Consider the following 12,503-nt stretch of genomic DNA (forward strand, 5'->3'; position numbering starts at 1 on the left):
TCAGCTGCGAATAAAACGAGAGGAATTTTTCAAAGTCTTATCAATTTGTCTTAAGTGGATTCATTGCCAGAAATTCTCTGCTCGTTTTTACAGAAAAATTTCCCTTTCATTAACTACCGAGATAATTTAAAGAGAGAAGATAAACAGAGAGAATGATTTTTTTAACTCGAATTAATGCGTGGCACCCATCAAGAAAGTATTTGACCTTGCGCGAGGGCACCAAAAGCTCCCATGGAGAGTATCAGAGCCAGAGGTTTCTTTCTTTCTTGTTCTGCTGCCGCTCAGGTTGTTTAAATAATAACAATATATGTATATGCCGGGCATATAGGCAGCGAGAGAGAGAGAGAGAGAGGAGCGAGACACACCTTGAAAAAGCCACAGCCACAAAAGGAGAAGCAGTGAATAATCGCTCTTCCAACGACAATTAATATATAAATACGTATACACAAATAAAAATGAATAGAGACAGAGGAGCGAGAAACACAAAGCGTACACAGACGACATCAGACCAAATTTGTGGAAACTGGCGTTGGACGCACCTAACTAAACTGCCTGTCATTTCTGCTATGACGTATGACAAAACTCAGCAAATAAAATAACAAAATACTTAAAATAAAATTGCGTTTGTTGATTAAAACATGACAATTCATAGATGAGTGATTATTTTAATTATTTTATTCAATTATTAATAGTTTTTTATGAGTTTCAGCATTTAATAGAAAATTATAATTTGAAATACGTTATTTTGGTACGAAATAAATAAATAAATAAAATAGCACTAATGTTACTCGTCCATAAAATTCGCAGCCTTTTTTTTCTAAAATTGTTGTTTTAGAGTGCAATTTTTTTCAGAGAATAAATCTTTTACTAATCACATTTATACGAGTCAGATTGAAATTTGTTATGTAGTTAAATTTTATTAACTTTACGGCGAAAAATGACCCAAGTTTGGAGAAAACTTAACTTGTTTATGGCAGGAATAAAATTTAATTGGTCCATAACCCTAACTGCCGTGTAAACTCACACTTTTGATTGCAATTTATTAAGCGTTGAAGACCGCAGAAATTTCCACCGCAGTTTGACTCAATCTCTGGCTAATTTTGGCACTTGGTTTGCCTCCCGAACCGTATTGATCGGAAAGATCAGGAGTAAATAATGAAAGAGTCCATTATTGTTGATTCCCGCCCGGGTCGCGCGCCGAGTTAGGAGAGTAATTCGAGCGGCACTTTTTACTCTCTCCAGCTATAGTGCGTGGAAAAAAGAAGAAATGTTTTCGGGTAATAAAGAGTGATTTATTTTTATTACTCAATCTCGTAATGCCCGCCGATAAATAAATAAATTTTCCGCCAAAACGGACGGCGACGTTCTTCCAGCATTTCTCAAATGAAAATTTCATCCTCTGCAAGAAAGAGAGGATGAGTAGGAGGAGAGAAACATATGTATGAATATGAACTTTTTGTTGCCACGGCCGAGAATTAATTTCTAGCGCTTGGAAATTTATGTGCATTTTTGAGACGATATTTTCCTTGCCCTCCTTTGAAATGTGGAAACTCAAGAAGAAAAATAAAAAACACAAAGAAGCTTGAAAAACAATAAAAATGAGTGTCTGTTTTCAAGTGTTTTGGTCCTTGGGACAGAAAGATTCACAGTGAGGCGCCAAGCACGATGGCAGTTGTAATCAAAACAAAAAATTTATGCTTTATAAATAAACCTGCGTGCAACATTATCAATAAAAAATAAACCGTTTTGCAGTTGGACAGCAATATTTAACAATACAAAAAAAAAATATTTTTTAAAGTTCACTTTCCATGAATAAAAGAAAAAAATAAAATAAAAAATGTAACTATTAGATAATTATGTAGTTATCTATATAGGGATAAAAAGGACTCAAGGAAATTCATAGCTTCTGACGCAAACAATTTTATCAAAGGAAATGCTAAATTAGATAATTTATTTCCTTCAGTTTAGCTTGGCCTGGAGAAGGAAAATATAGTTAAATTTTACATGCGGTTTCCAAACAAATGATTTGATACTTTTAATCGACACATTTGTCTCGACCCCACTTACTATAATGACAATCAAAGCGGCTCCTTTGACTAACAGTAACAAGGTGCTTTCGAAATACAAACTGCGCAGGTGCTCACACGATTTCAAGTGATTTATTTCCACAAGCACATACTTCACTCGGCCGCTTCATACGCGATGCGACAGATGGGGGTCTTGAAAAGGGTGAATCATTCGTATTTCACAGTTTGGGGTTTAAAAAAGGGGTTAGCGATGGCGGTAATGCATTCAATGAACAAACTCCCCTATTAAAAGATATTGAAAAATAGTTAGAATTAAACAAACATTCACCAAAATTATGCAACCGGGCGAACAAGAATGCTATTCCGGTTGTATAAGAGTTGTTTTAATTAATCATTCAAATAATTTTTTTCATTAAGTGAAATGAATGAAAATGGTTTATATTGAGTTCTAATTTACACAAAATTGTTTGAAATTTCACCAAACAGGATAGAGGCAAGTTAAAAAATTCCAATTTACAAATTTACACACTCTGATACATATTTTGGAAAATATTTTCCCGAGCTTAAGAGTTAGTTAGGAGGAATAACAATACTAGCTGTGTGTAATTTGCTACCGAGAATTTCTCTATACCAGCAGGACAGATTTTACAGCACTAATTTTGCGGAAGGGGCGGTGATTGTGATTTTGCCAATTTATTCATGGCGCCGAATACGTGTGCGTGCGGCGCTCGTTCAATTGGTGGCGCGTTCCGCGGGGAATTAATTTCGGCGGTGCCTGCCCAATTATTCATCGCAGTGTCGAGCAGAGTGAGCGGCAAAAACAGACTGAAAATTCTCCAAACACCACAACCGTTTGGATTGCGCGGTCTCCTATGCCGCCGGAAATTAATAAGGCGGCAAAGAGATGGATTTCCCTGCCGGACGAATATTTCATTTTGAGAGGGGGCGATTTTTTTTCGCAAATCCCCGAAGGAGAGAATTGATTGAAGTGGCTAAACGTGAAAAATGGAGAGGCTCTCACTTGTGTTAGGCAACCGGCTCGACTCGGACGCTAGTAAAGTTGCATGCTTGTTGCGCACTAATCACTTACATCGCTTGAATCTGCATGCTTGATACTTGTGTGGTTTCAATGTATAATTACTGAAAATCACTTTGTAATGTTATCATAATAATTGGAAAAAATAAAAAATAAATTTAAATATCATAAAATTACTTACTATTTATTATTTGTAGGCTCTTTTTCCAAGATTTTTTCTTTTTAAATAAATATAACACTCTCTAAGATATTTTGAAACCTAAGATAATAACTTAATAATTTAAATAGTGTATAAAGAAGTATAAACTATTGGATGAAATGGATGAGATTTAATTTTTTGACTCTCAAATTTGTATTATTTATATATATTTCTTTCACTAACATGTATTCATTTTAAGTTTTTCTAATTATTAAAACGCAAAAAATTTATGATAAACAAATATTCCCACTTCCACAGAATAAAACTTAATCAAATTAATTAAAACTCCACGTTTCTTTTCCTAATGCCCTCTTGGCCTCATAGGTGGTAAGGGGTGCCGAAGGGGTAGTTTTTCGCCCCGCAGGGATGGAGGGAGGGCGTATTGATCTGGGGCTGCTCATTTGGTTACCAGATCACATCCAAGGTGCTGCTGCATGAAGTCGTAGACCTTTTTTCCGCTCTCGCCCCTCGCAGCATTTCCGGGCAACGCGCAAAATAAATAAATCCTGTTGCTCGTCCGAGCCGAGCGTCGCCGCTTTTCCGCAACTAGCTGCCATTATTTTTCTTCTTTTCTCCCCGAAACGCATTACAGCGTTTCCAGCGAGCAAGAGAGGAGGAAAATGGCGGGGTGGAAAAGTTTCGCGAGTTTGATATTATTCCCGCGCGCGCTCTGCACTCTCCACACTTACGTGCAAAAAATACCGAAGAGCCTTCTCGAGCGATGAAGAAATCGCCGCCGTTGGCGCTGTGCAGAGCGGCAGACTTAAGGAAATTAAACTCAATTCCCGGCACTAATTATTTGCGGGTTGATATAAACGCTGCTGCCAGCAATTAAAAAGCGCAAACCTTTTGGCAGCTCAAACGTCTGCTCGAACGACTTTTCCATTACTTTACGCGTTAATGAGGTGTGATTTAGAAGGAATGCAATTGAAAAACAAAAAAATCAATAAAAAAATTACTCGATTTTAAACTTTTTCATTTTATATAAATTTATTATTTGGAAATATACAATATCGCAGATAATTACGTATAATATCAAATAAATGGAAATCCACTCCATTCTTCTTTAAGAATATTATCATCTGACAATTATTGAGGATTACCTGCGACAACGTCCTTATATTAAATAATTTTGTTTAAAAGGCATTATATCGTTCTGATATTTCTTATATTAATAATAAAAAATTTGGATTAAATTGAATGTTTTTAAATTATTTTAATTTAATGTAATTATTATTTCTTGATAATTGTCATTACTTAACGCTGTTAAGTAGGAAAGATGATAATATTGGTTTTTTGTTAATTTTTATTTCTTTTTTAGTTTTTCATTGATTTTTTTATCTCTAAAATATAATTAATGATATTATGATAACAATTATAATTTCAATTTAAATGTTGTATGCATTTCTCCGGCAATTTATGCTTCTATATTGAGAGAATTGAGAGGTGCTTGTGTCCAGTGCAATATGAAGAGTCCTTTGAACATTCCTGCACAGCATTCCGAGAGGGTCGATTTACAGTTTTCTCTCTTTACGGCCACGACCCCTTCAGACAGGGGTGAGTCATCCCCGATCAAAGAGGGACGAATGCTTTTCTTATTTACTTGGATTCTTTCAGCGCATATTCAAACTTACTTGTTGCCACATATTCAATAAGGAGATTTTTTTATACAAATACGCTATTTTTGTACAAATTTTGAGAAAGTAGTTTCCGTAGTCAAATTTATAGGGCGACTTTGGCCCGTGCAAAAATAGTCAAGGATAATGACGTGCAACGCGAAATGCGTGACCCAATTGTTTAAAAATATAGCAAGAGCACTTACGCATCGACAGGTATGTTTTGCAGCAAAGCACCTGTTTCCTTCCCAAAAGAGGCACCGCACAAGCAGACCGACCTCTGTGATTGAGTTAAAAATAAACGCGACAGACCTTTTACCTGCCGATACGTTGCTCCAGTTGACTGTATAAAAGCCGGTCACTTCCCAACGATTGTCACTTCCACACTTATCGTCAAACGGATCAGTTCAATTATGGCTCACCAATTTAAAGTATGGAGACTGATATTACGATTTTAAGTTCAAATTTTTTCATAAATTTAAAATCAATTTCAGATTTTCACTTTCCTGGCGGTTTCCGTCTGCCTCGTCCACGGCGCTTTCATCCTAGAGCCGATCGGCAAGTCGTACTCCTACGTCTTCAGGGTAAGTTTTTTTATTTAATTCAAATCAATTTTAAGTTTGATAAAAATAATTAACCAATAACATCATTTTTTTTTTAAACTGCAGAGTATAAAAATTTAAGTTTTGTTTATTTTACAGAAAGACATTGCTGGAAGTAGTGGCTTTGGCGACCGGCAGGAGGGTGGAAGATTTGGCTTCGGTCGCTTCGGTGGCTCTGGGCTGGAAAGCAGCCGCTTCAGTCAGGATGCTGGACGTTTCGGACAGGAGTCTAGTCGTTTCGGACAAGAGGCTGAGCGCGGCTTTGCTCGTCAGGAAGAAAGCCAGCGAGGACAAGACACTAACCGTTTTGAACAAGAGGCCGAGCGTGCTGGACAAGAGGGTGAACGGTTCGGACAGGAAGGTGCCCGTATTGGTCAGGAAGGCAGACTCGGCGGACAGGAGGCGCAGCGTATTTTTAACTCCCAGGAGAATGTTGGACGTTTCAGACAGGAGGGTCAGCGTAATGGAGAAGAAGGTGCCCGTCTTAGACAGGAAGGCGGACGCGTAGGACAGGAAGTGCAGCGCGGCTTCAATGCCCAGGATGAAGCTGGACGTTCTGGACAGGAGGGTGAACGTAATGTTCAGGAAGCCCGTATTGGACAGGAAGGCGAACAAGTCAGACAGGAGACTCAGCGTGGTTACAACGCCCAGGAGACTTTTGGACGTTTCAGACAGGAAGGAGGTCGCCAGGAGGAAGCTGAACGTAATGTACAGGAAGAGTCCCGTGTTGGTCAAGAAGGTGGACGCATCGGACAGGAGGCTCAGCGCGGTTTCAACACCCAGGAGGAAGCTGGACGTTCCGGACAGGAGGCTGGTGCTGCCGGACGCGGCTTTGGTAGGCAAGAGGAAAATCGTCGTGGTGGCGATTTCTACTCCAGGTTCAATTTGAACTACTTTGGCAGACAGGAGGGCAGTCGTCGCGTCGAGCAGGGAAACATCGCCGAGGGACAGCGCAGAGGCAACAACGAGGAGGCGCTTGGACAGGAAAATAGCCGCTTCGGACAGGAGGCTAGGCGCGGATTTGGTGGCCAGCAGACCGCCGGACGCCAGGGCGAAGAGGGACGCAGAGGCCAGGCAGGACTCTCTTCTGGCCGCTCCTACGGTCGCGAGCTTTTTAGATTCTAAATATTTGCTCTTGTAATGAAATTGTTACTATTTATTTTTTGAAGAAATAAATAAATATTTCATAATATAACTTGTTGTTGTTATTATATTTTATGCAAATAGAATAAAATGAAAGCAAAGGAAACAATAACTTTCAAAAACATGTAAATCACAAAATCTTTGGCAAATATTTCATATTTCTAAAACGACCAACTTATAAAATTTTAATGCATTACATTAATCTCTCGTTTAATTCAAACATAAGAAGTGTTCTTTTTAAGTTTTAATCTGGTTTCAATTATCAAAATAAATAATACGTTGAAATTAAACAATTAATTTAATTTCAAAAATTTTTCAGATATAATGATGAGATTTTTTTAAATTTATATATACATTTAAAAATAAAAATAAAAATTTCCAAAATTTTCCCATAATGTCATATCGGCGTTTGCCATGTAAATAACAGGCACTCGCATAACGAGCACGCGAAAAGCGGCCGCCGTCGCTACAAAACAAACAAAAGGCGACACACAGGCTGTGAAAATTATTGATTGACTCGCAATCAGCGCTCGCAGATCAACAGAACAACAAAGCTCTCACCCTTTCGCCTTCCCCGCACCTATTTCGCCAACGCTGCTCGAGCAACCAATGCAACGAATCAAAAAATAAACAGGACTGTTATGTTATGCAAAGTCAAGTTTTTTTCTACAAAAAAAGTCTGTTGTGCATATCTGGGCGCTCACTTCAAATAAATCCGGTTTCTTGGTAGCGCCGTCCATGCTTTTACAGAAAGTTTGGAAATTCTTTCACATACTTTTAAAAAAGCGTAATGAGCAAAAAATTTTAAAATAAATTTCACTCTCACCACATCAGCAGTCGAAACGTGCGAATTCAGCAGTTTCGCAAGTTACTTGTTCAAAAGTGGTTTATAAATATAGGATGCCTTTCATTAAGTGGCGTGTAAGAAATTCAATTCATGCTTTCATTATCTTATAGATTTATAATTAAGTCAAATTACTTCCTCTCTCTACTGAATGCTACAGTTCAATCAATTAATGAATAGGATTAGTAGATTGGAAATAATCTTGCTCATAATTCATAATTTTAGTCTGTTAATTTATTCATTTGCATATATTTATTCAATTTGTAACACTTAAAACAAGGAAGTCAGTGCGTGAGTATAAAATAACGCACGCATTTTACTTTCCAGTTCATTCAAGAAACTCAGTTCATTCAAGATAATGTTCTTTGTAAGATAAGGCCTCGCCTTTTTATTTTAATTTTCTCATGGACATTGAATTAACTATGATTATTTGAAATATTTATAATTTATAGGTACTGTTAGGAGCGTTAGTCCTTATGACGTCGACTGCAGAGGCTTTTGACCCTGGTAAACAATTGATAGCCTTGAACGCCCTTTCTGCGTTAATTTTGCCAGCGCTCACTCAAAATTTACCCGCTCCACCGCCTGGTCCAGCCATGGTTATGATGCCCCCTGGAAATATGATGATGATGATGGGAAATGGGCAAATGATGTTATTGCCCACGTTACCATTTTTCATGATCAATGCCCAAACAGTACCGACCCTACCATTTTTGCCTACTTTCAGTTTCAACGCGAATGCTGGTTTATAGCATCATTTCAAAAACATTAACAATTAAAAAATAAATACTGAAAAAGCTTAATGATTATATTATTGTTAAAATTATTTAAAAATCTTATATAAGAAAAATGTGAAAACAAATCAAATTAAAATTTAATTTACTCCAGAATTTCATTCATGGCAAGAAATAGCTAGAAATTTAACATTTCGAAATGCAAACAAAGCTATCGTAATAAAATCTAACAACAGTTCAAAAGTTTGTAAACTTAAAAAATACAGTCGCTACTTTTTCCGCCTGTTGAGCAAAGATAAACAACTCCACTATTGTCAGGTATATATTCTCATGCTTTTAAAATAGATACAGCATTGCTCAATGGTACGCACAGTGGAAGCATAGCAATTCTAAACACTTTTGATGTTCATCTCGGTGAGTCATTAAAATTAAGAATTTAAATTTAACCACAAAAGGTATTTTGTAGCAACTACAAAAAAAATGTTATTGCAGCTCCTTTGGCTGACGGCGCTTTTGGCAACATGCTTGAACGGCCAAGAAATCCTATTGAAAAAAGTTTTCACGAATCAAGTTCTCACGGCAAATGCAATCGCCAGATTGAATCGACTAAGTCAAGCACTACAAGTTCAAATTCCTCCCTCAGAAATTAAATTGCCAGTTCCACTTTTCTTTAAATCAATCAAAACTATTCCATTTCTTCCTGGGCCACCAGGTGGCCCACCTGGGATGCAAGGTCCCCCTGGAATTCAAGGTCCTCCTGGAATGCAAGGTCCTCCAGGAATGCAAGGTCCTCCAGGAATGCAAGGTCCCCCTGGTATGCAAGGTCCCCCTGGTATGCAAGGTCCCCCTGGTATGCAAGGTCCCCCAGGAGGTGGGCCCCCAGGCGGAGGCCCACCAGGCGGAGGCCCACCAGGCGGAGGCCCACCAGGCGGAGGCCCACCAGGCGGAGGCCCACCAGGCGGAGGCCCACCAGGCGGAGGCCCACCAGGCGGAGGCCCACCAGGCGGTGGCCCCCCAGGCGGAGGCCCACCAGGAGGAGGCCCACCAGGAGGAGGCCCACCAGGCGGAGGCCCACCAGGCGGTGGCCCACCAGGCGGAGGCCCACCAGGCGGAGGCCCACCAGGCGGAGGCCCACCAGGCGGAGGCCCCCCAGGCGGAGGCCCACCAGGCGGAGGCCCACCAGGCGGAGGCCCACCAGGCGGAGGCCCACCAGGCGGAGGCCCACCAGGCGGAGGCCCACCAGGCGGAGGCCCACCAGGCGGAGGCCCACCAGGCGGAGGCCCACCAGGCGGAGGCCCACCAGGCGGAGGCCCACCAGGCGGAGGCCCACCAGGCGGAGGCCCACCAGGCGGAGGCCCACCAGGCGGAGGCCCACCAGGCGGAGGCCCACCAGGCGGAGGCCCACCAGGCGGAGGCCCACCAGGCGGAGGCCCACCAGGCGGAGGCCCACCAGGCGGAGGCCCACCAGGCGGAGGCCCACCAGGCGGAGGCCCACCAGGCGGAGGCCCACCAGGCGGAGGCCCACCAGGCGGAGGCCCACCAGGCGGAGGCCCACCAGGCGGAGGCCCACCAGGAGGGGGCCCACCTGGGATGCAAGGTCCCCCAGGAGGGGGGCCGCCAGGAGGGGGCCCACCTGGAATGCAAGGTCCCCCCGGAAGAGGCCCACCAGGAATGTAAAGATGGCCGATATTCCTTGCTAAATTAGTGCAAGAGGATATAATGTATAATACAAGATAACAGATAACAGAGAAATGAAATTGAATGCAATATAGAATGACCTCAGTTCTAAAGGGTCTTCAGTTATTTGGATGTTTGTACCAAAACAAATAAAAAAAGCATGCAGATTGTAATTTGAAGTTTTAAAATTATATATTGAATAATTCTTAAAACTTGATTTTTTTCTTATACATTTAATTAATTTATTTTCGAGCTGCAAATTGTAATGTAAAATTTACAAAAGTGCCTGGATTATGAATACATATTGATTTCATCTAAAATATACATATATGTATACTTAAAATGTTTGAATGAATATTTTTTGTAGCTCTATAAAAAAAACCAATTTCTCTAGCTCTTTGTTTGACCAAATTGATCATCATATCAGGTTAAATATACAATTCTTAATATGCATGTTAATAATTTATTAAATGAAAAATAAATATAATATAACAAAAACTGTAATATGCCATTGTTTGGTAATTTAAAGATAAAACCATGTAGATAGGACCGTCATGATTCTATGAATGGTCACGCCCTGAAGCCCTTCCGCGTTTTTGTAAGAAAATAAGCTGCTTGAAAATTGCATATAAGAGCTGTGTATGTTTTTTTAACACCACTCATTGCTACCATTGGCACAAGATGATTCTACATAGGGCTATCTTGGTGAGTTTTTTTATTTTCGGTTAAATGGTTTGGTTAAAGCATTTCCTACCACACTTAGGTACTTGCGTGGACTTTGCTGCTGACGGCGTCAGCAGACGCTCAAAGCCTCTTGCTGCGTAAAATTCTGGCCAACCAAGCAATCAACGCACAAGCCTTGTCAAATCTTTATCAAACCATCGGAAACCTAAATTCTTTGAAGGCGCCGTTTTTGAACCCATTCTTCAAACCATTAATTCCAATGGTTCCTCCATTGTTTGCACCAGGCCAAGCTGTTTTTCCTCCAGGTTTTCTCCCAGTACCTTTTGGACAAATACAAGGATTTCCAGGACAAGTTCCTCAAGGATTTTTCCTTCAACAAGTGCTAGGACCACCAGGGCAGGGTCAATTCGTGTTTGTAGGAGGACAGGGGCCACCGCCACAACAAGGTGGACAATTCCCGCCAGGTCCACCAGAAGGAACATTCCAACAAGGGGACTAAAAAAAATCCTACTTGCCAAAGTAAGCGATGAAAAAAATCATTTGCAGAAAATATTATTTATTTTGTTGAAATTTGCATCATAATTAAAATAGCAAATATTGTCCACAGTAAACTTTTTTAATGTAGAATGTTATTGTTTGAAAAATCTGTTGCCTATTTATGCCAGGATAAAAGAAAATAAAATTTAAGATTCGTTAATCGACAAATTTTCTGTAATTTTTCCACACAACGGGGCGGGGCTAATTGTAAGTAGAAATTGCGGTACTGCAAACAGCATCACTAACAAAAGTAAGCAACCAGCAGCGCACGCGTCAGCCTTAAGGGGTGAGGGTCTCCACTTGTTTGAAGCAAGAGTAAGAGAGCCCAAATTCCCACGCCCCTGCAAACTTTGCTCACTGCTGCGAGAAATCACAATTTCCATCACTTTCGCTTTTCCTCGGCCGGAAAATCAATATCATCTCACCGCGCACTTCTTTGCCTTTTAGCATAATGTCACGTTGTAAAAATTTTTAAGGGGCGCTGCATCGACCGTGCGGACCGAATTTTGTGCGGTGAGAAATCGCGATTACGCGACGCGAAACGGAGCGGGAGAGTCAAAGATATTGGGACATTGCGTTGTAAGGGGTGCAAAAGAGAGAGAGAGAGAGAGAGAGAGAGAGAGAGAGAGAGAGAGAGAGAGAGAGAGAGAGAGAGGAGCAAGCGCGGCTCAAAAGGAACAAGCTGCTGGTGTGATGTTATTTTATTTGCAAAAGCAGATTAGGAATAAAGTTACAAAGGCGGTGGCGGCTTCTCCCTTTCTTCTCTCTCTTCTTTTCCGCTCCCTCTCCGCCACCGGAGAGAACTTTGATACACTAAACGCTGCGAGTTTATCACTGCGAAAACAGACTAGAGAACTGCAAAGGAGGCGAAGAGTTGTCACCAAAAACTTATAAACTCCAATTAGCTCAGGAAATCAAGAATCAAGTAACTCTCTTTTTATGGCATCAAATGAAGTAAGCAATAAAGATTTTTAATATTTTTATATTGTTTTTATACGATAAAATATATTTTATTAAAAAAAAAAGTGCAACCAATATTTTTAGATTTTTTTTTTAAATAATTGAAGTAAATGATAAAAGTATGTTTTTCAGGTAATTTACATTTCTACATCAGTTGGATTGCAAAGAACTTTTTTTAAATTAAAATTGAATTGATTGACTTCTACTTTTTCTTTTGCTTTAGATATTTTGATACCAATAATGGAAATATGCGTTTAAAATTATTACTATTGCTTTCGCCGCAATCAATTGTCAAATTCAACATGTAACTAGCAAGGGTTTGCAACTCTCTAAGGGTGGAGAGCGCAAGCCCAGTTCCGCATTATCACGTGCGGGCCCTAATACCTGCCTCGGCATAGCTGTGGTCAGCCATCCATCTTCGCAGCCACCCACCCCAGAGCCACC

The 12,503-nt window shown here is 40.2% G+C and overlaps 4 protein-coding genes across 4 annotated transcripts in view; 3 read left to right on the top strand and 1 right to left on the bottom strand.

Moving 5' to 3' along the window:
• The window catches only part of LOC132198087 (zinc finger MIZ domain-containing protein 1-like), a 142,315-nt gene that overhangs the window by 95,972 nt on the left and 33,840 nt on the right, over positions 1-12,503 (bottom strand). The gene's annotated exons all lie outside the window — the stretch shown is intronic.
• On the top strand, positions 5,244-6,687 carry LOC132197189 (antho-RFamide neuropeptides-like). The gene is made up of 3 exons (XM_059620300.1): positions 5,244-5,309; positions 5,373-5,462; positions 5,580-6,687. Exons 1-3 carry the CDS (start codon positions 5,292-5,294, stop codon positions 6,603-6,605), a joined length of 1,134 nt encoding a protein of 377 aa, XP_059476283.1. The 5' UTR covers positions 5,244-5,291; the 3' UTR covers positions 6,606-6,687.
• Positions 7,679-9,878, top strand: LOC132196281 (basic proline-rich protein-like). The gene is made up of 3 exons (XM_059618821.1): positions 7,679-7,834; positions 7,920-8,615; positions 8,694-9,878. Exons 2-3 carry the CDS (start codon positions 8,604-8,606, stop codon positions 9,876-9,878), a joined length of 1,197 nt encoding a protein of 398 aa, XP_059474804.1. The 5' UTR covers positions 7,679-7,834; positions 7,920-8,603.
• LOC132197523 (uncharacterized) lies at positions 10,539-11,267 on the top strand. Its single transcript, XM_059620864.1, has 2 exons — positions 10,539-10,583; positions 10,642-11,267. Exons 1-2 carry the CDS (start codon positions 10,560-10,562, stop codon positions 11,059-11,061), a joined length of 444 nt encoding a protein of 147 aa, XP_059476847.1. The 5' UTR covers positions 10,539-10,559; the 3' UTR covers positions 11,062-11,267.

This window comes from Neocloeon triangulifer, unplaced genomic scaffold, assembly GCF_031216515.1.
Source record: "Neocloeon triangulifer isolate White Clay Creek 2 clone unplaced genomic scaffold, ASM3121651v1 ptg000012l, whole genome shotgun sequence".
In the NCBI taxonomy this organism is placed as follows: Eukaryota; Metazoa; Arthropoda; class Insecta; order Ephemeroptera; family Baetidae; genus Neocloeon; species Neocloeon triangulifer.